Below are 27,226 nucleotides of genomic sequence, written 5' to 3' on the forward strand. Positions count from 1 at the left end.
TTGATGGACCGTAATCAAAGAAGATCACTCTTCATAATAAACTGGAATGCCAATGGCATTTCGAATCAGAAGCATACGCTGGAGCACTTTCTCGATGACAATGGTGTCGATATAGCGCTCATATCAGAGACGCACCTGCGCCCAGAACAGACCTTAGCTATAAGAAATTTCAGTATGTATAGGAATGATAGAGTAAACCGCCCTGGAGGAGGCACACTAGTATTAGTTAAAAATAGGTTAGCCCATAGGTTAGTAGACTTGCCCCAACTCGAGAGAGTCGAGGCAAGTGCAGTTGAAATCAAAACAGAACAAGGCCTTGTAATATTAGTTGCAGTCTATCACCCGCCTGGTAGGAACATCCCCACTAACGACATAGATTTACTATTAAACTTAGGCCCCAAAGTCATACTCGGTGGAGACTTGAATGCCAAAAACCGTGCCTGGGGTTGTAGGGTCAGCAACGCCTGCGGTAGGGCACTGCACAACTATATCCTAAACCATAATGAGGTCAGTATCGTCGCCCCCGACGAACCGACCCACTTCCACACAAACGAAACTGTCCGTCCGGACATTTTGGATATATTTGTGACTAAAAACTTCCAATGGGCACTCAACCCAGTAGTGTTCAACGACCTCGACTCTGACCACAACCCCGTAGGCTTAGAGCTAGCCGGTGCCAGACACAAAGGAGCAGACAAGGCCTACTACACGTACGAAACTGACTGGAACGAATACAGGACTCTCGTTGACCTTCACACCACAGATACTCCTACGCTCAACAACCGAAGGGACATAGAAAATGCCGTGGAGCACTTTACCGACATTTTAAAAGTCTGTAGCAGGCAAACAACCACTAGGACTAGACACCTGAACAGGCGCCAAGACCTGCCAGAGGAAATACAAGAGCTGCTACGCACTAAACGCCGCTTCAGGAAACGATGGCAGGCCTACAGAGACCCCATCGACAGGCGCATAGCGAGCAGCCTAGCTCAGGAAGTGAGGGTCCACCTGCAAGAGTACAGAAGTGCACGCTGGGAGCAGACACTTCAGGAAACACAAGACAACCCACAGAAATTTTGGCGAATTGTAAAGTCGCGTAAGGAGACGTCTAAATCCATTAAACCGCTCCACGGCGAAAATGGACTCGTCTACGATCCTCCCGAAAAAGCTGAAGCTATGGCCAACTCGCTAGAGCTTCAGTTTCGCGAGAACATAATCGATGACGAAGACGCTGACGAGCACGAGGAGACAGTTATTCGTACAGTCCCAGGTATCCTGAGAAGACGCCCTGACACCGTATTTGAGCCTGTGTCCTACCAAACAGTCTGCTCGACCATAAACGGGATCGGCAACTCCAAATCCCCAGGCCCCGACGGCATAAAGCCACTACAGCTTAAACACCTCCCCAACTCAGCTTTCCTTTTCCTAACCAACATCCTCAACGCCTGCCTGAAACACAACCACTTCCCATCGGCATGGAAGATAGCCAAAGTGATCACACTTCCTAAACCTGACAAAAATCCTCTCTTTCCCCAGAACTACAGACCCATATCCCTCCTATGCATACTAGGCAAAGTCCTTGAACAACTCATCCTAAAACCTCTCCAAAACTTCCTCACCGAAAGGAACATCACCATCCCTGAACAGTTTGGTTTTCGTGCCGGACACAGCACCATATCCCAAGCCACCCGCGTGGTCGAGCAGATCTGCAAGGCTAGGGCAAACAGGCACAGCACGGGGGCTGTCTTCTTAGACATTGAAAAGGCCTTTGACCGCGTCTGGCACGACGGCCTAATCTACAAGCTCCACCAGTATGACTGTCCCCAGCATCTGCTGAAGATCCTCCATTCGTTTTTAAGCAACAGGAAATTCTTTGTTAATATAGATAGATCTAAGAGTAGCATTAAGACCATTGAAGCAGGAGTGCCCCAAGGGTCTGTTCTGGGACCTATCCTGTACAGCATATACACCAATGACATACCGAAGCGGGACAGCACCCATCTAGCCCTCTTTGCAGACGACACAGCCATATATGCCAGCCACCCGAACCCCAATTACATCGTCATGAACATACAAAGGCACCTTGACCAGATCACCCAATGGTGCAACTTTTGGAAAATAAAATTAAATCCAAGCAAGTGCAATTCAATTATGTTCACAACCAGGAGAAGGCCACCCAACCGTCAACTCTCCATCGACGGAAGGGACCTCCCCTGGCGTGACACAGTTAAGTACCTTGGTTTAAAAATCGACAACAAGCTGTTATGGAACGCACACATAACCGACGCATGTAATCGGGGTTCGGCTAGGCTGTACCAGCTATACCCATTGCTCAAGGGCAATGGACTGACCACCAAAGTCAAGCTAAAAATTTGGAAGATGGTGGTCCTTCCTACAATTCTATATGGCTGTGAGGTCTGGGGCATGGCCGCAGACACTCACCTGAGAAAAGTTCAAATTGTACAAAATAAGGCCCTTAGGATAATTACAGACGCTCCCTGGTTTGTACCAAACACACTCATACACATAGACACGAACACACCCACAATCACCACAGTCATCCAACAAAGAACACAATCTTTCTACACAAAAGCAGAACACTCACCATACGACACCATCACTTCCTTGGGCGCTGACCCACTACATGTTACCTACAAACACCCAAAGAATACACTAACCAGACACTTCAGGTATTAAGACACACCAAAACACTAAACAAAGAAAACAATAATACTCTACAAAACATGTTAAAATTATAACAAAGACATGCATCAGGAAACCCAAGTTGAGACAGAAGGCATTAAGGCAAAAGCCACAGGACCTTCGAAACTACATGGGCAAATGCCCAGACATGAGCGACTCCGCTGGGTGCCACTGTGTGGGGAGACGCTGACTAGAGCGGAGCGCTTGCTGCTGGTGTTGCTGCCGTACGTTCTTGTTTGTTTGCGATGCCGCCCAAGACTAGCGGGAAGGCCGCCAAGAAGGCTGGCAAGGCGCAGAAGAACATTTCGAAGGGCGACAAGAAGAAGAAGCGCAAGAGGAAGGAGAGCTATGCCATCTACATCTACAAGGTGCTGAAGCAGGTGCACCCTGACACGGGCATCTCGTCGAAGGCGATGAGCATCATGAACAGCTTCGTGAACGACATTTTCGAGCGCATCGCGGCCGAGGCGTCTCGCCTGGCGCACTACAACAAGCGCTCGACCATCACGTCCCGCGAGATCCAGACCGCTGTGCGGCTGTTGCTGCCTGGCGAGCTGGCCAAGCACGCCGTGAGCGAGGGCACGAAGGCGGTGACCAAGTACACGAGCTCCAAGTAAGGAGGTGGCTCTGGAATGGAAGGAGATCCTCCGTTGCGAGAGCGGCAAAACGGCCCTTTTCAGGGCCACCAAATGGCCTTTGCGGGAAGGGCGGAATTGTTGTTGTTTTTGTTTTGTTTTGTGTGTGAGTGGGTGGACGGCGGCAATAGCTACCGCTTTGGTTGCGACGCGACGGGGTGGGGTGGCCGATGCGATGAATAATTTGATTGTTTAGGGGGCGCGTCGCGTGTTGCGGGGTACGGCCACGGTGTGACGTGGAATGGAGGCACGTGCGCACAACTCGTTGTCTGCGAGGGGGGTGGGGAAGTGCGATCGGTGATGTGCCCTTTGGATGGAGGTGCCGGTTAGTTACGTGACGGGTGGAAACGAAACGCGATTGTTGGGAATGTCAGTGTGTAACGACGGCCGTTTGCGGGTCGGTTTGCACGCCATATATGGCGAGGGTGAAATGTGTCTGTAAATGGAGCGTGGAGGCGTGTGAGTGACGTTTGAATGTGAACGCGCATTGAGACACCACTGTGTATTGCATTGTACGGGCGACACGCACGATGATATGTACCTTTCCCCCGACTCTGATTTCGATAGTCGTGTCTGACTGACTGTGTCTGCTTGTGTGCGTACGACGCACGCACACCGACGTCGTCATTGAAGATGCATGCTCGCGTGTCCAGTGCAGTACAGTAGAGTAAGCGCGACGCTAGAAGACGACGGTCGCTTTGGCGAATGTGCGTACACGTGTTTGTGTGTATGTCGGTGATGTGGTCCGATCCGTCGCCTCTGGGAAACTGTCGATCGGCGCGGTACACCGGACGTCTTGAACACCCGTCATACCGTCATACCGTTGGTACACCGTCGCGCTGAGAACGGTTACCGAAAGGTGAACGAACCTCTGATCGGTCGAATGTCTGGGCAGAACGTGAGGAGAGAATGGTGGAGGAAAGGACAGAGGGGAAAAAAAAAAAAAAAACAAAAATATAGAGAGAGAGAGAGAGAGAGAGAGAGAGAGAGAGAAAACGGAAAAAAAAACCAAACAAAACGGAGAAACGCAGTGTAGAGCAACGGAACGTTGCCGTGTCGGAGGTGTATTGTAGCCGCACTGAAATGCGTGTAACGGCGCGGCGGCAAGTGTCTGCCGTGGTGAACGTTACCTTTGACGGCTGAATTGTGCGTTGCGTTGCTTTGCTTTCCCGGATGTGTGTGTAACGTAACGTAACGTTCGTTGAGATGGTTCTGAGGAAGAATGTACGACAGTGCCCGTGCCGTCTATGTTCGTGTGCAAAGCCATTGTGTGTGTGTGTGTGTGTGTGTGTGTTGTTTTGAGAATTGCGTCCGGGAATGGCGGTGGGCGTGCCCTGCATGTGGCCCGGAAAGGCTGTTCGTTTCGCGGTAGTGTGTGGACAGGGGAGGGGCACGCGTAACGCTGCTGGCATGGCATGGCATTCGGGAGATGGGAGGGGGCAAACGAAGAAAACAAGACGCGGAGGCTATAAAGACGGGGAGGGGCGCGGTGTGGGTGGCTTGCGCTGCGCTCGGCTGGCGCGTGCGGCGTTGTTTTTGTGCAAAAGAAGAGAAAACGAATGGGTTGCCGGGAGGGGGCCGTTGTGGTGTAGCCGCAGACGCGGCTGTCAGTGAACGTGGTGAGACCGACGGATGCGGGAGGGGCGGGGAAAACACTAGAAGAAGGAGAAAAACGCTGCTGCAACCAACATAAAGTGAGGCCTTTTGTAACCTGCCAGCAACAAAACAACAACAACAAAAAAAAAAAAAACAAAAAAAAGAAAGGTCTATCAACATTGAATGGAAATGGAAATGGAAATGGAAATGGACCCAAGTGTAACCTCCCCGCACAAATAGTCGTAAGTAAGTGAGTGAGTGAGTGAGTGAATGATGATAAAAGTGTGCCAGAATGTTGTTAACGTCCCTAGAAAATGAACGAACGAAGATTGATGAGAAACTCGCGATAATATGATGAATGGAAATAATGAACCATGAACATCTCAACAGACATAATTGAAAACCCGCTAAACGTTGTAAGGGCAGCGCTGGCTGACCTTCGGCCCTGTGTATTCTGAAACGTCTCCCTTTGAACAACAATGTATACAAAACTGTGCTTAAACTGACACACAATATTTTGAGCGCAACGCAATCTGACTATCAAAGATCCCTGCAAAAGAATGGCCCTGAGTAACATTAAAGTACACCTGTCGGAAATCACTTACCTCACAAAAATCTTCATTACTCGAACTACTGCAATACAGCGAGCACCACTGCTGCCAGCTAAAATAAGAGATTCCAAACCACGGAGGGCACTAACTACCGATAGGGATAGTTAGCAAAGTAAAGATGTTTAATAGAGAACAACAAACAATGTATTTACCCTTAATATCATCACCAGTCATAATATATGTAATTTGAAAAGTCCGCCATCTCTGTCCGCACATGCACCAGTGCTGGCGGCTCACCCCTAACTGCGCAACGCTACGCGCTGTTCACATCCAGCTATAGCAGTTCATGACAACAATGCAAACTAGCCACAGACTGCACACAGCACAGGCAGTGATTTTCACGCGGAGCGCTACGTGGCATGACCAATATAAAAATCTAAACAAACAGCGTACGTACAAATTAGAATAAGAAGAGCAAAAGATCGTTACGTCAAAAAAAAAAACAAAACAAAAACAAAAAAGAGACAAAAGAGAAAAAAAACAAACTGCATCTATATGTGCTCTTAACTGTCGATACCTGTACACAGCGTCGTGCAATGAATGCCGGCTCACATTTAATTTTGATTGTTGGAGGAAATGCGTAGGAAATATTCTTTAAATGGAAATGAATGGTTGTACTTTAAAAAAGTTTGTTTGGAAACAAAGTATTATTGGGGCATTTTGTTGTGAAGAAAATAGTTACAATTGACATACAGTATTAGATTTGCGCAATGCAGCTTCATTACCTTACCTGTAATAACAATATGCATCGTCCCGAACGGAGACCAGAGTCGCGAGAAGAGCACGCCGCCGCCCGCTCAGTACAACCGTCCACTCGCTGATACTGTCGACTGACTACTACCTCTCCCGACCCGCCACATATAGATGACAACTGTTCCTGCCGACCCGCTACGTGCTACTAGTGTCGTGTGGCGCAGACTAGCGACGATAAGAAACGCTCTGGTCAGAGATTGTGTCGTGCCTCGCCATCGCTGGTAATGAGTACATACGTGTTTCAGCGCGCGTACCGGAAGACGCAGTGCGGAGCCAGAGACTGTGTTGTCGAGGCCGTCGACGCAGTGCATGTCGGTCGGTCGGTCGAGTGCGTGCGGGAGGGCAGAGAGGCAGCGTCGGCACGGAGATGCACGCACGGGGGCTGCGGCGTGGCGCGTTTGCGGTAGGCGCCTTTGGTGGCAACGGCCGGGACAAGCAGCGGTGTATGGTGTGGTGCGGGCCGGACAGGGGCGGAGGAGGAGGCGGCGCGACGATGGCATTGGGGCGGAAACGGGGACGGGGACGGCGACGGCGGATGTTGAGAGGCGTCACGCGCGGACCGACACAGACGCACAGATAGATAGATAGATAGATAGATAGATAGATAGATAGGTAGGAAGAAGAAGGGGCGGCTGGTGAGTGAGTGCAATTTAGGCGGTAGACACAAGAGGTCGGCACGGCATTTGCGTGATGTGGCGTTGTGACGGGGTGTGCTCGCTTGCCTCGTTTTGTTGATGCGCGCAGGAAGATGTGCAGAGCAGCGGCGGGCGGCTCGGTTCGGTTTGGCCCGGCGGGCCGCGCTGTTGTCGCGGACGTGAGCGCCCCCTGGCGGGTGGCCGGAGGCGGCGCGGCGTGTTGGACGTGTGGCTGGCGGCAGTGCACAATTGCGAGTGGCTGGCGGTGTGGCGGTTGGCGCGTCGGGCGGCCGAGAGAGAGGAGAGGTATGTGTTTGCGGGCGCCTTTGCTGCGCGGCGTCGTGCAGGGAGGGAGGGCGGGCGGGCGCCTGTCGACTGTGTGACTGTGTGTGTGTGGCGAATTGGCGGCGTTGTGCTCCGGCCGAAGGCGTCGGGAGAGGAGAGTTGAGTTGGTCGTGATGTCATGTCGCGCCGTGTCATGTTTGCGAAACGGCTGCCGAGAGGTGTGGTGGTAGCGAGCCGGTCGGTGTCGGTGCGATGGGAATGTGCGTTTGGCGGTTTCGGTGTGCTTTTTTGCGGCGTGAGAGTGGGGCGGGCGGGCGGGCAGGCTTGCTGTTGTTGGTCCCTTGTGTCTTGTGTGTAGCTTGATGGCAACGTGGAAGGGCGCCGGTTTCGAGCCGTGCGTGTGGTTGTCGACGTTGACTGGTTGGGGTGTGCCGTTGCACGTGCATGTTTGGGTCGTTGGTGTGGTTTTGGCTGGCTGGCTGGCTGTGTGTGTGTGTACGACGGGAAGGGGGAGGCGGCGGTGGATAGTGCAGTAGTTGTGTCGTTGCCACGGGCGTCGGGTGCGGCTGTGCGTAGTGGCGGAAAGGTGTCGGTTGCGGGAAGCGAGGCCGTCGTTGGCGGTGTCGCGTGCCTTCGTGAATCGAGTGGGGCGGGGAAAGGAGCAGCGTGCCGCTGCGTCGTGGCCGTTAGCCAGAGGCTGTGCTTTGATAGTTTTGTGGACGGTTCGTGCGAGGCGATTTGTTGCCTGCCCTATGTTTGTTTGTTGTTTTGGAGACGACGACTGGTTGGTGGCGTGCGCGCGAGCGAAGTGGCGGTGTGCGTTTCCCGTGTCGACTGCCGGCCGGCGACAGGTGCGCCGTCGGTGGGGTGGGTGGCCGGCACAAGTAGAGGCGGCGGCGTCGTTGCGGTGTGTTTGTGTTGTCGGCGACAGCTGTTTGTGCGGTGCGTGTGAATGGTGGTGCAAACGTGTGCTGGCGTTGAGGCTGCGACCGCGGCGTGTTGTTGGTTGACGTTGAACAGCGGCTGTGTGCGGTGGTGGTGTTGCCGCACGTGCATCCGGCCCGGCGCGGAAAGCGCAGTTGCGGCGGCCCTTCGGTGCCAGCCAGCCACGTCGCGTGAGCGGCGGGTTGCTCTGGTCGACACGTGGTGCTCTCTGGTTTGTTGTTTGGTGCCCTTTGGCCGGTGGGTGGTCCGTGTGTCTCGTTCGCGCTCGGTATCTGGTCGTGGCCGTGCTGCCCGTTTGTCGGCGTTGTCTGTGGCTTCGCTTTTGTTTTTGCGGCGTGCCGACGACCCGACGCGACCTTTACACCCAAAGTGTGGCGCCCGAAGGTGAACCAACGTCGTAATCCGACCTCGGCGCTTAAGCTCTAAGCCTAAGCTGAGCGAACCGAACCGAACCTGTAGCGTTGCGTAGCGCGAGGTGAGGTGAGGTGCGGTGAGGTCAGCCTCAGCGCCAAGTAAGCCAAGCTGTCCGGCCGTGAGGTGGGTGGGTAGGTAGGTGCGGCTGCTGCGGCCACCTGACGCCCGACGTGTGTTTGAATGCTTAACCTAAGTTTTGAGGCTTAACCTAACCCAAGTGGCCTTAACCTAACCTAACCTAACCTCTGACGCCCGACGTGTGTTTGAATGCTTAACCTAAGTTTGACGCTTAACCTAACCCAAGTGGCCTTAACCTAACCTAACCTAACGTAACCTCTGACGCCTGACGTGTGTTTTGAATGCGTAACCTAACCCAAGTGCCCTTAACCTAACCCACGTCCACCGAACCTAACCGAGACGTGTGAACCTAATGTCTAACTCGTAACGCGTGATGTTGGCTGTCGTGTGTGCTGACGGCAGATTGGGTTGGTCTGTAGTTGCGGATTTCGGGTTTGCCTCAGGCGAGGGGTTGGCTCGTAAGCGGCGAGGGGCGCTCCGGCGGAGCATGTTGCTTTGCAGGCGGCGCCCGTTTTTTGCGGCGGGCACAACTGAAATTGTTGGGAAACGAACGAAAGGGCTGTGAATGTTGGCGGGCGAGAGGAGGAGGACGTGGCCCGACGGCTGCGGGCCGATCGGGAAACGGTGGGAGGGCGATGGGGCGGCGGAGGTGCGTTTGCACGGCCGTCATCGCCGCACGCCTCCGCTTGTGTGGCTGTGGCGCCGGCCGCGCTGGCCGGGCTGCCGCGGCGACGGTGTGGGGCTTTTGCCGAAGGTTTGGCCATTGTGGCCGGTCGCCGGCTGGGGCTGTGGGGGCGGCATTTGGGCGTGGGCGGCGATTCTCGGCGGGCCGACCCAGGCTGTAGCGCGCGGTGGCTGCAGTTTGGCCGTGGTTTGCGGCGCTGCCGTGGCGACTGGTTGGCGGCTGTGGTGTGGCTGTGTGTAGCCCCATCCTCGGTGGTTTGAAAGGCGCGGGTGGTTGTGGCGCAGGTGTGGGGCTGCTCCGCACAGGCTGTCGGACGTTGGGCGGTAGCAAGCGCGGGAGGCACGGCGCGGCGGCGCGCAGAGTGGCGGCCGCTCTCTCGGCCGTCCGCGCCCGCCCGCGACACTGGCTGGGCCTGTGGCGCGAGGCGGCCGAACAGCAGTGTATGCTTAGACTGCTCCCAACACGGGTCAGGGTGGACCCGTATGGACAAGTGCAGTGCAGTGCGCGAGGCGGCTATTCCTCTGCTGTGCGCTCCGCTCGCTGCGTGTCTCCTCTCGCTCTCGCTGCTCGCTGTGTTGTGTGTTAACGCGCGTCGTCGAAATGGCAGATCAGGCGGCTACGAACGAGACTGCTGCGGCACCCGCCGCCACCGGCACTACGAAGAAGGCAAAGTCTGCGTCGTCTGCGAAGAAGCCGCGCGCCAAGCCTGCGCACCCGCGCACCTCTGAGATGGTGACGGCCGCCATCAAGAGTCTGAAGGAGCGCGGCGGATCGTCGCTGCAGGCGATCAAGAAGTACATTGCCGCGCACTACAAGCTGGACGCGGAGAAGCTGGCGCCGTTTATCAAGAAGTACCTCAAGTCGGCCGTGGTGGCGGGCGAGCTGGTGCAGACGAAGGGGAAGGGCGCGTCCGGCTCTTTCAAGCTTGCCGGCGCCGGCGGCGGGGCGGCTGAGGGCGGCAAGGCTCGGGCCGGCGGTGCCAAGAAGAAGCGCGCCGCTCCGGCCAGCAAGGAGAAGAAGGGCGCCCGTGCGGCCGGCGCAAAGAAGGCTGGTGGCGTGAAGGCGGCGACTGGTCGGAAGGCGGGCGCCGCCAAGAAGGCGTCTGCGGCGTCGGCCGCTCCCGCCGGTGCGAAGAAGGCGGCTGCTGCCAAGCCGGCCAAGGCCAAGTCGCCGTCGAAGGCGAAGAAGGCCGCCAAGGTTCCGACGAAGAAGCCGAAGGCGCCGCGCCCGAAGAAGGCGACGACGCCGTCTAAGGCGAAGGCTTCGCCCAAGAAGAAGAAGTAGAGGAGAAGAAGAGAGGAATGGGAAAGGAAGGGTTGGCGGTTGACTCCGTCGTCCGCACCCCCCGTCCCCGTCGTCTAGTGGCGCGCAACAGACGCGCGGCCCAAAACGGCCCTTCTCAGGGCCATCAAAGCACGTCGGGAAGGTTTTGATTGTCGTGTTTGTGTTGCGGTGTGGTTGTGTCGTCTGGCGTTTCCTGTATGCCCGTGTGTGGACACTGTTTGCGTGCCGTGGTGGTTGGATTGCGGGGGGGGTCGGTGGCGGGTGCGGGCGGCGGTAGCGGTTTTGTCGTTGCGGTTGATTGTCGCCGTTTTTTTTTTTTGGTCGCGGCCGGCCGACGGTTGGTTTTGTGTCATGTTGTTTGAATACTTTGGTTTGCCTGCCTGCCGTCTTCTCGGATGTGTCTTGTCTTTTGTGTGTGTGTGTTTGTTCTTGCAACGGGGGCGGGGGACGTTGAGATGTGGAAAGGGTCGGTGGCGTTGGACGTGCCTGGCTTTTTGTTTGTTTTTGTTTTTTTTTTTTTTTTCTTTTCGAAACGAAGCGTCGGCCGGCCGTGTGGTTGACGGCGTCGGCCGATGGGTATTGTGCGCTTTGAGCGCCGCGCCGGGGAGGGATGATGTTGATTGTTGCGCGCGCCAGCAAGCTGGCAGAGGAGAGCGGCTGTGGCGGACGGACGGGAAGTGGAAGTGGTGTTTTGTCTTTCGTTCTGTGGTTGTGGGGCGAGAGGCGACCGACAAAGTTTGCTCGCGACGGAGTGATGTTAGTGGCCCTGAAAAGGGCCGTTTTGTTTGTTGCGTGCGTGGGCGGTGCCCAGCGGCTGGCGCGGTGTTTAGGCGCGCTCGCCGCGGATGCGGCGCGCGAGCTGGATGTCCTTGGGCATGATGGTGACGCGCTTGGCGTGGATTGCGCACAGGTTGGTGTCTTCGAAGAGGCCGACGAGGTAGGCCTCGCTGGCCTCCTGCAGGGCCATGACCGCGGAGCTCTGGAAGCGCAGGTCGGTCTTGAAGTCCTGGGCGATCTCGCGCACTAGGCGCTGGAATGGCAGCTTGCGGATGAGCAGCTCTGTGCTCTTCTGGTAGCGCCTGATTTCTCGCAGGGCGACGGTGCCCGGCCTGTAGCGGTGGGGCTTCTTGACGCCGCCGGTGGCGGGCGCGCTCTTCCTCGCCGCCTTGGTGGCGAGCTGTTTGCGCGGCGCCTTTCCGCCGGTGGACTTGCGGGCCGTTTGCTTTGTGCGGGCCATAGCGGTAGCGGTAGCGGAGCGGCGTGGAGGCGAGGTGCTGCGTCGGGTGCTGCCTTGACGACACGGGCGCGCGCCAGCCACCGTGGTGCGCTTATATGCCCTCGGTTGCGCGTGGTGGGGGGAGGGCGGGCCAGAGTCTATATAGGGGGGCTGGCGCGTGCGCCGGGCGCAGACCGTAGCCGACTCGCTAGCGCCGGGTGAGGAGCCAGCCGCTGCAGCAGACGTTTTGCTTGCCTTGAGCTTTTTTGAGGATTTAGAAGAGATGACTGGCCGCGGCAAGGGAGGAAAGGGGCTCGGCAAGGGTGGCGCCAAGCGGCACCGCAAGGTGTTGCGCGACAACATCCAGGGCATCACGAAGCCCGCGATCCGCCGCCTGGCTCGCAGGGGCGGCGTGAAGCGCATCTCTGGTCTGATCTACGAGGAGACCCGCGGAGTGCTGAAGGTGTTCCTGGAGAACGTGATCCGCGACGCGGTGACGTACACTGAGCACGCCAAGCGCAAGACTGTGACGGCCATGGACGTGGTGTACGCCCTGAAGAGGCAGGGGCGCACCCTGTACGGTTTCGGCGGTTAGGCGCGTCGCAGCCGGTGTGCTGTGCCGCGTTGGCCTTCCCGCGGCCGTGGGAGAGACGAAAACGGCCCTTTTCAGGGCCACCACACTGTTCGGAAATTGAAAAGTGCGAAAGAGTCTGTGTTGTTGCTGCGTGTGTTGCCTGCCTGCCTGCCTGCCTGCCTGCCTGCCTGCCTTCTTTCTTTCATTCTTCATTTCATTTCGTTTGCGTTTGACTGACGTGACGTGACTGGGAGAAAGGAAAGGAAGCGGGTCTTGTGGCTGTGTGTGTGTGTGCGCGCGAGAGAGGGCGTTGTGTGTTTGTTTTGTTTATCGATCGATGGAGACGCCGGGCTGTGTGTTGTTGTTGTTGTGCGAGAGGCGGTGAATATTTGCGTGGTTTTGGCTGTGTGTTTGCGGCGGCGTTGGAGTTGCCGAGGCAAGGCGTGCCCATAGGCGGCCGCATCAGCTGTTTCGTTTGTATGGGGCGCGCGGGAGTGGAGGGCGGTGTGTCGACACGCTCGTTTAACAGTGGTGATTATTGCTGTCGTTGTCGTTTGGAAGGCGACTGTGCGTGCGTGGAGGTGCTTGAGGCAAACGAAACAAAACAAGAGAAATGTGTGTGTGTGTGTGTGTGTGTGTGTGTGTGTGTGTGTGTGTGTGTGTGTTTGTTTGTTGGGCCACACGGGCTGTGGACGACAAGATGGCGGCGGCTCTTCTTGTTCTTCTCTGTTTTAGTCCTCTACCGTTAGAGGGGGAGTTGGTGGAGGTTATTGTCGCCTGTGGACATTTGCTCCTCTTTTCTGTGTGTTGTTCTTATCTTTGGTAGTGTGCTTTTTCGGACGTTGCTGTTTGTTGAGAGTGATTATGTGTTCTGTTTGTGCTACTGCTGGAGTAGCGACTCGGGTCGGGTCTTGCACATCTGTTCATATTGCCCAAGGGTCAAGACGTAATAGTCATTTTCTGAATTCCGCGCGGTGGCGTAGAACGCTTCTGCCAGGGCGCGGAATCGTGTTGTGGGTGGTTCTAGGCAGGTCTGCCGCGGGGACGTGTAAGGCCCGTCGTAGAGCGCTCTGCTTTGGACCCTTCTGTAGGCGATGCATCGTCGATCTGGCTGCATAGCCCCATACAGGGCGCGCATATTTCCAGTATCGCTACCCCTGTTGCGGGGTCGAGGGAACAGGGGTACAGGATCTGCATCCTGGCGTGAGCGTTTGTGCCAAGTTCCCCTATGTGACACTTGGATGTCAGGCGTGACACCGAGGTACCTCGCAGAATATCTCCCCCTGCAATCGTAGCAGTTGGTACGGTCTTCTTGCCGGCGGCGGCTGTGGAAGTGAAGTTAAAGTAAAGTAAAGCGCGGCGAGGACGACTGAAATTTTGCTTTGGACGTAGGTTTGTGTGGTGGCCCTGAAAAGGGCCGATTGTTGTGAGCCGAGGCGAGCCGGCAAAGCGCGGCGTGCCGAGTGCCTGGCCTCTCTGTTTAGGCCTTCTTCTCGGTCTTCTTTGGCAGCAGGACGGCCTGGATGTTGGGCAGGACACCACCCTGTGCGATGGTGACGCCCGACAGGAGCTTGTTGAGCTCCTCGTCGTTGCGGATGGCAAGCTGCAGGTGGCGCGGGATGATGCGCGTCTTCTTGTTGTCGCGGGCCGCGTTTCCGGCCAGCTCGAGCACCTCAGCCGCGAGGTACTCCATGACGGCGGCGAGGTAGACGGGCGCCCCGGCGCCGACGCGCTCGGCGTAGTTTCCCTTGCGCAGGAGGCGGTGGATTCTGCCGACCGGGAACTGGAGCCCGGCCCTGCTTGAGCGGGACTTTGACTTGCCCTTGACTTTGCCTCCCTTTCCGCGTCCGGACATGGCGATGCGCTGTGGTGTAAAAACGAGACGAGACGAACGACGGTGCGAGCCGCAGCGAGTCGAGCAGCGGAGTGGCGGCGCCGCCTGCCTGCACACTCTAATTTCTTCCTCTGTCTTTAGATAGAGGTTGTTTTCTGCGAAGGTTTTTGTCCTATTCGGACATTTCCTTCAATTTTTGGTGAGTTTTTTGGATGTGCCTGTCTTTTGTTAATTCTGTTCTTTAGAGTATCGTGTGTTTCTTTTCTGTCACTGTGGTAGTGACGGTTTTTTTTTTTTTTTTTTTTTAATTTTATTTTAAGCGACGAGTAATGCTTTTGGTCTTTTGTATCGGTCTGGTACGTTGTTGTACCGACCAAGTGAGTTTATTAGCTCGTTTGGCGACCTTTCCGCGTTGGCGTAAAACTGCTCCGCCAGGGTACGGAATCGCGTGTTTAGTTTTACAATGTCTGCCGCTATGTGGAGGTCTTCCGTCGGGAAGCGCGGCGGTGTGTGTAGGGCTCTTCTGAGCGCTCTGTTTTGAATTTTTTGTAGCCGTTCTACCGTCGATCTAGCAGCGTAACCCCATACTGGGCACGCATACTCCAGTATCGGTCTAATTAGACTTCGATAGACGGCTACTCCTGTGCTCGGGTCAAGGGAACTTGTACTGTTTAGTATTGGGTAGAGGATCTGCATCCTACCTAGGGCCTTTTTGCGAACTTCCTCGATGTGGCACTTCCAAGTCAGACGCTTGTCTAGTGTCACACCGAGGTATCTCGCAGAATTTCTCCAGGGGAGGTTTTGGCCCTGCAGGTGCAGCATTTGGTAGGGTCTTCTGGGGGGGCGGCGTTTGCCATAACGTCTTGTCATTAGCATGGCTTGGGTCTTCTCGGAGTTCAGTGAGATTCGCCATTGTTTGGCCCATTCGTCCGTCTTATTTAGGGCGGTTTGAAGACGTCTCGTGACCAGGTTCCTGTTTGTTGAGCAGGAGAAGAATGCGGTGTCATCAGCATACTGTGCTGTTTGTACGTGTTGTGTGGTGGGTATGTCTGCGGTGTAGAGACTGTACAGGGTTGGTCCAAGAACCGAACCCTGTGGTACCCCTGCCTGTATTCTTCTCCTGCTTGACAGTGATGTTTCTACTTTTACGGAGAATGTCCTACCGGAGAGATAGCTTTTTATAAGTTTCACAATCTTTCCGGGGAAGCCCTGGGTGTACATTTTGTGGAGTAGCCCGGTGTGCCAAACAGAATCAAAGGCTTTTGCCACGTCTAGTAAGACTATCCCGCAGTAGCCTTTGCGGTTGAAGCTTTCTGTGGCTGCCTCAACCACCCTCATTATTTGTTGTGGGGCCGAATGATGTGGGCGAAACCCAAACTGGAATTTGGGCAGGATTTGCTCTCTTGTGATGTGATCCTGTATCGGTACTAAGAGGAGGCGCTCATATAGTTTACTGAGGGTAGGCAGTAGACTAATTGGTCTGTAGTGTTGCGGGAACACCGGGTCTTTTCCAGGTTTTGCGATCGAGACTACTTCAGCGTGTTTCCACTGTGTCGGGAATTTTAGCGATCGCGTAATTTCGTTAAGTATATCTGTTAAGTGTGTTATTGCCATGGGCGGGATATGTTTTAATAGTTCGTTGGTGAGCTGGTCGTGGCCTGGTGCCTTTTTTGTTGGCAGCGATTTGATGACACTCGCCACGTCTTCGGAACTGAAGATCGGCGTGTATTCCTCGTCGTCGTCTGCCTCTAAAAAGGTGGCCAGTTGTCTGCGGACGATTGCGACGTGTTCTCTGTCTTGTACCTCTGCTGGCGTAAATTGTTTTTCGAACACGTCTGCTAGCGCATTTGCTTTGTCTTCAGTGCTGAATTGCAGTCCACGTTCACCATGCAGAGGAGGCATTTTTGCGCGTCTTCTCGTGAACTGCTTTGTGGCTTGCCACAAGCTGTGGTCATCTAGTTTGAGAGTTGAGAGTCGTTCTGACCATTGCTGGTTGCGATACTCAGTGAGTGCAACTTTCAACTCTCTTTGTAGTCTGTTGAGCAGCCTCCTTGTGTTTTTGTTCCTAGTAAGTTTCCATTCTTTGGCGATCCTATTTTTGTGTCTTATTTGTGCAAGCAGGTGCTGGGGGAGCTGCCTGGAGCGGGGGGCTCCCGCTGGCGCAGGCGTTGCTTCCTCAGCTGCTTGCAGGATCGCTTTAGTGAAGTCGTCCAGCGCTTGTTCAGCAGTCTCTGCTGTTGGAGGCGGGGCTTGGGCAAGTTCAGCAGCTATTCCGTTGCTGAACTGTTCCCAGTTTGTTCGTTTGTAATTTGTGGTGCGCTGTGGGAGCGAGAGCCATTCTCCCATGTCGACCTCTAGGATAACTGGATTGTGGTCTGACGACATCCTGTTTATCGAACTGGCAGACACAAAACCCGTGACGTGTTTCGTGAGTGCGATGTCGAGGACGTCCGCCCTGTTTCCGTTGTTTGGGAAGTGGGTGGGCTCCTCGGGGCCCCATACTTGAAACTGGTGGGTGCGCGCAAGTCGTTGCAGTTGTCGACCAGCTCTGTTGCTTGCTCGTGAGTGCCAGTCTGCGTGCTTGGCATTGAGGTCTCCTCCTATTAGGAGCTTGCCTCTTATTCTCCCTAGTGCAGCTATGTCCTCTTCTTCTAACGTTTGGGAAGGGGGGCGGTAGGCTGCAACGACTGTGAGGGGCCCTGTTACAGTGGCAATTTCTATAGCGACTGTTTCAATTTGGCGAGTTGCAGGTGGGTACACTTGATGGTGTCTAATACCTCGTTTGACATATACTGCAACCCCGCCTCCAGCGGTAGGCCGATCGCGTCTGTAGCAGTTGTAGTTAGCTACAGATGCTCTTACACCTGGCTTCAGGTGTGTTTCGGCCACTAAGCATATGTCGATGTCTTCCTCTTTTATAAATTCCCTGAATTCGAGGGCTTGCTGGAATAGACCGTTTGCGTTGAAGACGCACATTTTTAGACCTTGTATGTTAGGTCGTCTATCCATGTCGGGGGGTGGGGTTTCCTGATGTCATCGCCGATGACGGCGCCTGCTTTGCTGCCGATGAGTGTTCGGCGGGGGTTGAGTCATGGTGGCCAAGATGTTTGCCAGTTGGTTCACCTGAGCCTGAAGGGCCTTTATGGTCGCTGCTAAGTGTTCTACCGAGACGTTCTGTGTCGTGTCACGCAGACTGGGCTCTAGTGAGTAGGGGGGGGCTTCCCTAGGCGATTCACCGTTGACAGGAACCTGGTTGCGTGGAGGAGGGCGAGTTGGGGCAACGACGGTTGATGAGTACGTCCTGGATTGAAATACCCTTGTCGCCGTGGATCTTGGATATCGGCTTGGTGGTGGTGGTGGAGGTGGTGGAGGAGGTGCGGTGCGATGCTTTGCCCCTGCTGTCTGTTGGTGCTTTCCCCTTAAGCGGTCCCTAGCTTTACGGAATTCCGGGCACCCCAGGTAGCTGGCAGGATGCGCGCCTGCACAATTGCAGCACTTCTCCTTGCCCTCCCCCTGCGGTACCGGGCATTCCTCGTACTTGTGTTTCTCACCGCACCTGACACACCTCATAGGCATGTCGCAGTCCCTAGCCATGTGCCCCACTTTTTGGCAATTAAAACATCGCCCTGGGCCCGATCTTTTTCTCAACTTCTCCGGCGTGACTGTCACCCTCATGATCATTGTCACTTCCCATATCTTTCGATTCTGGGCGGAGTCTGGTAGGGTCACTGTGTGTAGTGGCCACGGTCGTCTCGGGTTTGTCTTGACGACCGAGCTCACTTCGAAACCTTCCCTTTCCAAGTAACGTTTTATGTCCTCTGTGTCCGTATTGTGCGGCATGCCCCTGAATACTATTTTAATTGGCTTTTTGGCCGCTATGGGGAAGGTATAAAAGTGAGTTTGCTTTTCTTTTAGCATGGCCTTTACCGCTTTGTAATCGTCGACAGTCTTTACTGTGATCTTTAGTTGGTCCTCCCCGGTTGTTTTCGCCGTGAATTTGTTTTCTCCGAGGGTTGCATTTATGTTGTCGTACAATTCGGAGTACGATTTCTCGTAGTGGATTATGAGCGGAGGGATCCGATATCGTCTCTCCTCCGTGTCTCCGTCTGTTTCGGTTGGCTGTATGGTTTCGTCCTGTTGGTGAGGGGGGTCTTCTATAGGGGAGAACCTATTACTTGTTGATACCGGGGAGGCTGTGTGCAGCACAGGGGAGCGGCCGGCGGTTCTTTTGGGCCTCTGGAAACCGTCATCGTCGTGTGGAGTGGCAGGTTCGGCGTCCGCCACGACCGCGCACCGCTGCTCGCCCGCCGCTGCATTCTCATGCCGCGGCGTGCCCACAGCAGCGCGCTGCACGGCGGCCGCCGGTGCTGGCGTGGTACCTGCGTCGCGGCTTTGTTCCCGCGACGGGCCGGGTGGCGCGGCCGGGCCATTGTGCTCGCCTCGTGCCTCGGCGCATTGTACCTGCGCGGGGCCGCCCGCTCCGTTACCTGAGCACGTGGCGGCCTTTGTCCGCTCGGGCGCGTCCTGCGCTGACTCGGTCGGCTGTGCCTCGCACGGGCTAGCCGGTCTTTCCGCGCGCTGAGTTTTCCTCGTCTTGGCCGATGTTTTTCTCAGCGGCGACTTTCGCTTTTTAATGGGGGACTTTTTCTTATTGGATTTTAAGCTCGCTTTTAGTGGGCGTGCACATGGTGGCGTCGTCTCGATCGCTGGGCGCGGTTTGAGAGCCCTCTCCAGACGTCGCTCGTATTTTTTCCTGTCTTTCCCGGTTAAACCCGCTATCGCGTTCGCGAGTAGAAGTCGGGATTTCGGGCTTATTTCACCTTGGCTGTTCGTTTGGTCAGTCCTGTGGACCTCGTAACTGCCAGGAGAGTTTTCTTGCCTCGTGATGGTTAGTAGGACCGGTGGTTGTGCCATGTCCGAAACGGTGAGAGAGGCTGCCAAGGGGATGTCGGTCGCTGCCTTGGTTGGCACCGTTAGGTCTCGAGCAGGCGAGTCCGACCCTAATCGGCCTATCACGCGCGGGTAACTGGCCAGTGACCAGGCCCTGGCGTGCAGATTTCCCTAAGCTAGGAGGGGCAGAGCTAGCCTCTGCGGCAGCAAGAGTTCTTGTGACGGCTGAGGTGCTCGACGTAGTCGGAAAAGCGGCCAGCGGCAGCAAGAGGACGCGCACCAGAGCGCGCCAACCCACAGCTCGCAACCCGCAACGACAATTATGCTCACAAGCAGCTGTCAAATCAGCCGCCTGCGCCGTAATCTTCTTGCAACTCCGCTCCAGATTTGAAAAAATCAGGAGCTCGGAAGCCTTAGTGCCGAACCGTCCAGCTAAAGCGCTAGGACAATCAGCGACTAATCCCGCAAGCAGGTTCCTATGGCTGAGTAGCAACGAAGAGGGAAAAGGGGTGGGGGTCCTTTATGCTCTCGGGTGCGGCGGCCGGTTGCGCTCGCGGCCCATTGGTCGGCGGCCGCAACGGGGCGAGCTGGTAAAGGTGCGGCGGCGGGGCGCGCTGGGTGCCACTGTGTGGGGAGACGCTGACTAGAGCGGAGCGCTTGCTGCTGGTGTTGCTGCCGTACGTTCTTGTTTGTTTGCGATGCCGCCCAAGACTAGCGGGAAGGCCGCCAAGAAGGCTGGCAAGGCGCAGAAGAACATTTCGAAGGGCGACAAGAAGAAGAAGCGCAAGAGGAAGGAGAGCTATGCCATCTACATCTACAAGGTGCTGAAGCAGGTGCACCCTGACACGGGCATCTCGTCGAAGGCGATGAGCATCATGAACAGCTTCGTGAACGACATTTTCGAGCGCATCGCGGCCGAGGCGTCTCGCCTGGCGCACTACAACAAGCGCTCGACCATCACGTCCCGCGAGATCCAGACCGCTGTGCGGCTGTTGCTGCCTGGCGAGCTGGCCAAGCACGCCGTGAGCGAGGGCACGAAGGCGGTGACCAAGTACACGAGCTCCAAGTAAGGAGGTGGCTCTGGAATGGAAGGAGATCCTCCGTTGCGAGAGCGGCAAAACGGCCCTTTTCAGGGCCACCAAATGGCCTTTGCGGGAAGGGCGGAATTGTTGTTGTTTTTGTTTTGTTTTGTGTGTGAGTGGGTGGACGGCGGCAATAGCTACCGCTTTGGTTGCGACGCGACGGGGTGGGGTGGCCGATGCGATGAATAATTTGATTGTTTAGGGGGCGCGTCGCGTGTTGCGGGGTACGGCCACGGTGTGACGTGGAATGGAGGCACGTGCGCACAACTCGTTGTCTGCGAGGGGGGTGGGGAAGTGCGATCGGTGATGTGCCCTTTGGATGGAGGTGCCGGTTAGTTACGTGACGGGTGGAAACGAAACGCGATTGTTGGGAATGTCAGTGTGTAACGACGGCCGTTTGCGGGTCGGTTTGCACGCCATATATGGCGAGGGTGAAATGTGTCTGTAAATGGAGCGTGGAGGCGTGTGAGTGACGTTTGAATGTGAACGCGCATTGAGACACCACTGTGTATTGCATTGTACGGGCGACACGCACGATGATATGTACCTTTCCCCCGACTCTGATTTCGATAGTCGTGTCTGACTGACTGTGTCTGCTTGTGTGCGTACGACGCACGCACACCGACGTCGTCATTGAAGATGCATGCTCGCGTGTCCAGTGCAGTACAGTAGAGTAAGCGCGACGCTAGAAGACGACGGTCGCTTTGGCGAATGTGCGTACACGTGTTTGTGTGTATGTCGGTGATGTGGTCCGATCCGTCGCCTCTGGGAAACTGTCGATCGGCGCGGTACACCGGACGTCTTGAACACCCGTCATACCGTCATACCGTTGGTACACCGTCGCGCTGAGAACGGTTACCGAAAGGTGAACGAACCTCTGATCGGTCGAATGTCTGGGCAGAACGTGAGGAGAGAATGGTGGAGGAAAGGACAGAGGGGAAAAAAAAAAAAAAACAAAAATATAGAGAGAGAGAGAGAGAGAGAGAGAAAACGGAAAAAAAACCAAACAAAACGGAGAAACGCAGTGTAGAGCAACGGAACGTTGCCGTGTCGGAGGTGTATTGTAGCCGCACTGAAATGCGTGTAACGGCGCGGCGGCAAGTGTCTGCCGTGGTGAACGTTACCTTTGACGGCTGAATTGTGCGTTGCGTTGCTTTGCTTTCCCGGATGTGTGTGTAACGTAACGTAACGTTCGTTGAGATGGTTCTGAGGAAGAATGTACGACAGTGCCCGTGCCGTCTATGTTCGTGTGCAAAGCCATTGTGTGTGTGTGTGTGTGTGTGTGTGTTGTTTTGAGAATTGCGTCCGGGAATGGCGGTGGGCGTGCCCTGCATGTGGCCCGGAAAGGCTGTTCGTTTCGCGGTAGTGTGTGGACAGGGGAGGGGCACGCGTAACGCTGCTGGCATGGCATGGCATTCGGGAGATGGGAGGGGGCAAACGAAGAAAACAAGACGCGGAGGCTATAAAGACGGGGAGGGGCGCGGTGTGGGTGGCTTGCGCTGCGCTCGGCTGGCGCGTGCGGCGTTGTTTTTGTGCAAAAGAAGAGAAAACGAATGGGTTGCCGGGAGGGGGCCGTTGTGGTGTAGCCGCAGACGCGGCTGTCAGTGAACGTGGTGAGACCGACGGATGCGGGAGGGGCGGGGAAAACACTAGAAGAAGGAGAAAAACGCTGCTGCAACCAACATAAAGTGAGGCCTTTTGTAACCTGCCAGCAACAAAACAACAACAACAAAAAAAAAAAAACAAAAAAAAGAAAGGTCTATCAACATTGAATGGAAATGGAAATGGAAATGGAAATGGACCCAAGTGTAACCTCCCCGCACAAATAGTCGTAAGTAAGTGAGTGAGTGAGTGAGTGAATGATGATAAAAGTGTGCCAGAATGTTGTTAACGTCCCTAGAAAATGAACGAACGAAGATTGATGAGAAACTCGCGATAATATGATGAATGGAAATAATGAACCATGAACATCTCAACAGACATAATTGAAAACCCGCTAAACGTTGTAAGGGCAGCGCTGGCTGACCTTCGGCCCTGTGTATTCTGAAACGTCTCCCTTTGAACAACAATGTATACAAAACTGTGCTTAAACTGACACACAATATTTTGAGCGCAACGCAATCTGACTATCAAAGATCCCTGCAAAAGAATGGCCCTGAGTAACATTAAAGTACACCTGTCGGAAATCACTTACCTCACAAAAATCTTCATTACTCGAACTACTGCAATACAGCGAGCACCACTGCTGCCAGCTAAAATAAGAGATTCCAAACCACGGAGGGCACTAACTACCGATAGGGATAGTTAGCAAAGTAAAGATGTTTAATAGAGAACAACAAACAATGTATTTACCCTTAATATCATCACCAGTCATAATATATGTAATTTGAAAAGTCCGCCATCTCTGTCCGCACATGCACCAGTGCTGGCGGCTCACCCCTAACTGCGCAACGCTACGCGCTGTTCACATCCAGCTATAGCAGTTCATGACAACAATGCAAACTAGCCACAGACTGCACACAGCACAGGCAGTGATTTTCACGCGGAGCGCTACGTGGCATGACCAATATAAAAATCTAAACAAACAGCGTACGTACAAATTAGAATAAGAAGAGCAAAAGATCGTTACGTCAAAAAAAAAAACAAAACAAAAACAAAAAAGAGACAAAAGAGAAAAAAAACAAACTGCATCTATATGTGCTCTTAACTGTCGATACCTGTACACAGCGTCGTGCAATGAATGCCGGCTCACATTTAATTTTGATTGTTGGAGGAAATGCGTAGGAAATATTCTTTAAATGGAAATGAATGGTTGTACTTTAAAAAAGTTTGTTTGGAAACAAAGTATTATTGGGGCATTTTGTTGTGAAGAAAATAGTTACAATTGACATACAGTATTAGATTTGCGCAATGCAGCTTCATTACCTTACCTGTAATAACAATATGCATCGTCCCGAACGGAGACCAGAGTCGCGAGAAGAGCACGCCGCCGCCCGCTCAGTACAACCGTCCACTCGCTGATACTGTCGACTGACTACTACCTCTCCCGACCCGCCACATATAGATGACAACTGTTCCTGCCGACCCGCTACGTGCTACTAGTGTCGTGTGGCGCAGACTAGCGACGATAAGAAACGCTCTGGTCAGAGATTGTGTCGTGCCTCGCCATCGCTGGTAATGAGTACATACGTGTTTCAGCGCGCGTACCGGAAGACGCAGTGCGGAGCCAGAGACTGTGTTGTCGAGGCCGTCGACGCAGTGCATGTCGGTCGGTCGGTCGAGTGCGTGCGGGAGGGCAGAGAGGCAGCGTCGGCACGGAGATGCACGCACGGGGGCTGCGGCGTGGCGCGTTTGCGGTAGGCGCCTTTGGTGGCAACGGCCGGGACAAGCAGCGGTGTATGGTGTGGTGCGGGCCGGACAGGGGCGGAGGAGGAGGCGGCGCGACGATGGCATTGGGGCGGAAACGGGGACGGGGACGGCGACGGCGGATGTTGAGAGGCGTCACGCGCGGACCGACACAGACGCACAGATAGATAGATAGATAGATAGATAGATAGGTAGGAAGAAGAAGGGGCGGCTGGTGAGTGAGTGCAATTTAGGCGGTAGACACAAGAGGTCGGCACGGCATTTGCGTGATGTGGCGTTGTGACGGGGTGTGCTCGCTTGCCTCGTTTTGTTGATGCGCGCAGGAAGATGTGCAGAGCAGCGGCGGGCGGCTCGGTTCGGTTTGGCCCGGCGGGCCGCGCTGTTGTCGCGGACGTGAGCGCCCCCTGGCGGGTGGCCGGAGGCGGCGCGGCGTGTTGGACGTGTGGCTGGCGGCAGTGCACAATTGCGAGTGGCTGGCGGTGTGGCGGTTGGCGCGTCGGGCGGCCGAGAGAGAGGAGAGGTATGTGTTTGCGGGCGCCTTTGCTGCGCGGCGTCGTGCAGGGAGGGAGGGCGGGCGGGCGCCTGTCGACTGTGTGACTGTGTGTGTGTGGCGAATTGGCGGCGTTGTGCTCCGGCCGAAGGCGTCGGGAGAGGAGAGTTGAGTTGGTCGTGATGTCATGTCGCGCCGTGTCATGTTTGCGAAACGGCTGCCGAGAGGTGTGGTGGTAGCGAGCCGGTCGGTGTCGGTGCGATGGGAATGTGCGTTTGGCGGTTTCGGTGTGCTTTTTTGCGGCGTGAGAGTGGGGCGGGCGGGCGGGCAGGCTTGCTGTTGTTGGTCCCTTGTGTCTTGTGTGTAGCTTGATGGCAACGTGGAAGGGCGCCGGTTTCGAGCCGTGCGTGTGGTTGTCGACGTTGACTGGTTGGGGTGTGCCGTTGCACGTGCATGTTTGGGTCGTTGGTGTGGTTTTGGCTGGCTGGCTGGCTGTGTGTGTGTGTACGACGGGAAGGGGGAGGCGGCGGTGGATAGTGCAGTAGTTGTGTCGTTGCCACGGGCGTCGGGTGCGGCTGTGCGTAGTGGCGGAAAGGTGTCGGTTGCGGGAAGCGAGGCCGTCGTTGGCGGTGTCGCGTGCCTTCGTGAATCGAGTGGGGCGGGGAAAGGAGCAGCGTGCCGCTGCGTCGTGGCCGTTAGCCAGAGGCTGTGCTTTGATAGTTTTGTGGACGGTTCGTGCGAGGCGATTTGTTGCCTGCCCTATGTTTGTTTGTTGTTTTGGAGACGACGACTGGTTGGTGGCGTGCGCGCGAGCGAAGTGGCGGTGTGCGTTTCCCGTGTCGACTGCCGGCCGGCGACAGGTGCGCCGTCGGTGGGGTGGGTGGCCGGCACAAGTAGAGGCGGCGGCGTCGTTGCGGTGTGTTTGTGTTGTCGGCGACAGCTGTTTGTGCGGTGCGTGTGAATGGTGGTGCAAACGTGTGCTGGCGTTGAGGCTGCGACCGCGGCGTGTTGTTGGTTGACGTTGAACAGCGGCTGTGTGCGGTGGTGGTGTTGCCGCACGTGCATCCGGCCCGGCGCGGAAAGCGCAGTTGCGGCGGCCCTTCGGTGCCAGCCAGCCACGTCGCGTGAGCGGCGGGTTGCTCTGGTCGACACGTGGTGCTCTCTGGTTTGTTGTTTGGTGCCCTTTGGCCGGTGGGTGGTCCGTGTGTCTCGTTCGCGCTCGGTATCTGGTCGTGGCCGTGCTGCCCGTTTGTCGGCGTTGTCTGTGGCTTCGCTTTTGTTTTTGCGGCGTGCCGACGACCCGACGCGACCTTTACACCCAAAGTGTGGCGCCCGAAGGTGAACCAACGTCGTAATCCGACCTCGGCGCTTAAGCTCTAAGCCTAAGCTGAGCGAACCGAACCGAACCTGTAGCGTTGCGTAGCGCGAGGTGAGGTGAGGTGCGGTGAGGTCAGCCTCAGCGCCAAGTAAGCCAAGCTGTCCGGCCGTGAGGTGGGTGGGTAGGTAGGTGCGGCTGCTGCGGCCACCTGACGCCCGACGTGTGTTTGAATGCTTAACCTAAGTTTTGAGGCTTAACCTAACCCAAGTGGCCTTAACCTAACCTAACCTAACCTCTGACGCCCGACGTGTGTTTGAATGCTTAACCTAAGTTTGACGCTTAACCTAACCCAAGTGGCCTTAACCTAACCTAACCTAACGTAACCTCTGACGCCTGACGTGTGTTTTGAATGCGTAACCTAACCCAAGTGCCCTTAACCTAACCCACGTCCACCGAACCTAACCGAGACGTGTGAACCTAATGTCTAACTCGTAACGCGTGATGTTGGCTGTCGTGTGTGCTGACGGCAGATTGGGTTGGTCTGTAGTTGCGGATTTCGGGTTTGCCTCGGGCGAGGGGTTGGCTCGTAAGCGGCGAGGGGCGCTCCGGCGGAGCATGTTGCTTTGCAGGCGGCGCCCGTTTTTTGCGGCGGGCACAATTGAAATTGTTGGGAAACGAACGAAAGGGCTGTGAATGTTGGCGGGCGAGAGGAGGAGGACGTGGCCCGACGGCTGCGGGCCGATCGGGAAACGGTGGGAGGGCGATGGGGCGGCGGAGGTGCGTTTGCACGGCCGTCATCGCCGCACGCCTCCGCTTGTGTGGCTGTGGCGCCGGCCGCGCTGGCCGGGCTGCCGCGGCGACGGTGTGGGGCTTTTGCCGAAGGTTTGGCCATTGTGGCCGGTCGCCGGCTGGGGCTGTGGGGGCGGCATTTGGGCGTGGGCGGCGATTCTCGGCGGGCCGACCCAGGCTGTAGCGCGCGGTGGCTGCAGTTTGGCCGTGGTTTGCGGCGCTGCCGTGGCGACTGGTTGGCGGCTGTGGTGTGGCTGTGTGTAGCCCCATCCTCGGTGGTTTGAAAGGCGCGGGTGGTTGTGGCGCAGGTGTGGGGCTGCTCCGCACAGGCTGTCGGACGTTGGGCGGTAGCAAGCGCACCGGTCCGCATCATCTAAACTACCGGCAGGGTTGAGGGAATGTAGTATTTACCCGAAGGCATTGACTACTAAGTCTGGGTATGGGAGAAGGAACTTCAGGTGGAGGAAAATGTCTTCTTTATTGGCGGATTAGAGAATCAAATGGAATTGGACTTCTGTGGGTTGGACACTGCCAGGTGCGTTACCTGTTAAGCAGTGCGACTGGTCGTTGGTATGTGTCCCGAACATCTGACGGGACTCCGATGTTCCGTATGAGTGGGTTCTCCGAGACCACGGCTTTGTGATACAGGCGTCTGGCTTTTTGTTGAAATCTGCGAAGGACCTCAGGTTCCTGCAGAGCGTCGTGTACGTAACGAGACGGGAACTGCGGGTGCACGTGGAGGATTCTTCGGAACGCCTTATTCTCCAGCGCTTGAAGTCGTTGAATGTGGCGGGTGGCAGCATTGCCCCAGGCGACGCAGGCATAGTCCATAATCGGCCGTACGAACAGCCTGTAGATGAGGAGGCCATTCGCAACCGACAGTGAGGAGCCTTCATTAAGCAGCGGGTAAAGGGCTCCCAGGCGCTGGTCCACTTTCCGGCGGGTGGCCGTGACATGCTGTTGCCAGATGAGCTGACGATCCAGCACGACACCGAGATACGTCACTGAGGGCAGCCACGCGATGACTTCGCCGAATAACCGAA

At 55.8% G+C, this 27,226-nt stretch overlaps 1 protein-coding gene across 1 annotated transcript in view; it reads right to left on the reverse strand.

Annotated features, from left to right (window-relative positions):
* Nucleotides 1-390: 390 nt before the first annotated feature.
* The window catches only part of LOC126159424 (nascent polypeptide-associated complex subunit alpha, muscle-specific form-like), a 72,049-nt gene continuing 45,213 nt past the window's right edge, over nucleotides 391-27,226 (reverse strand). The window contains exons 4-5 of the mRNA XM_049916525.1: nucleotides 18,424-18,895; nucleotides 391-464 (exon numbers count right to left, since the gene is read on the reverse strand). Of these exons, the coding sequence (XP_049772482.1) occupies nucleotides 391-464; nucleotides 18,424-18,895 (546 nt within the window). The remainder of the gene's footprint in view (nucleotides 465-18,423; nucleotides 18,896-27,226) is intronic.

The sequence above is a fragment of the Schistocerca cancellata genome, unplaced genomic scaffold (assembly GCF_023864275.1).
Source record: "Schistocerca cancellata isolate TAMUIC-IGC-003103 unplaced genomic scaffold, iqSchCanc2.1 HiC_scaffold_1141, whole genome shotgun sequence".
In the NCBI taxonomy this organism is placed as follows: Eukaryota; Metazoa; Arthropoda; class Insecta; order Orthoptera; family Acrididae; genus Schistocerca; species Schistocerca cancellata.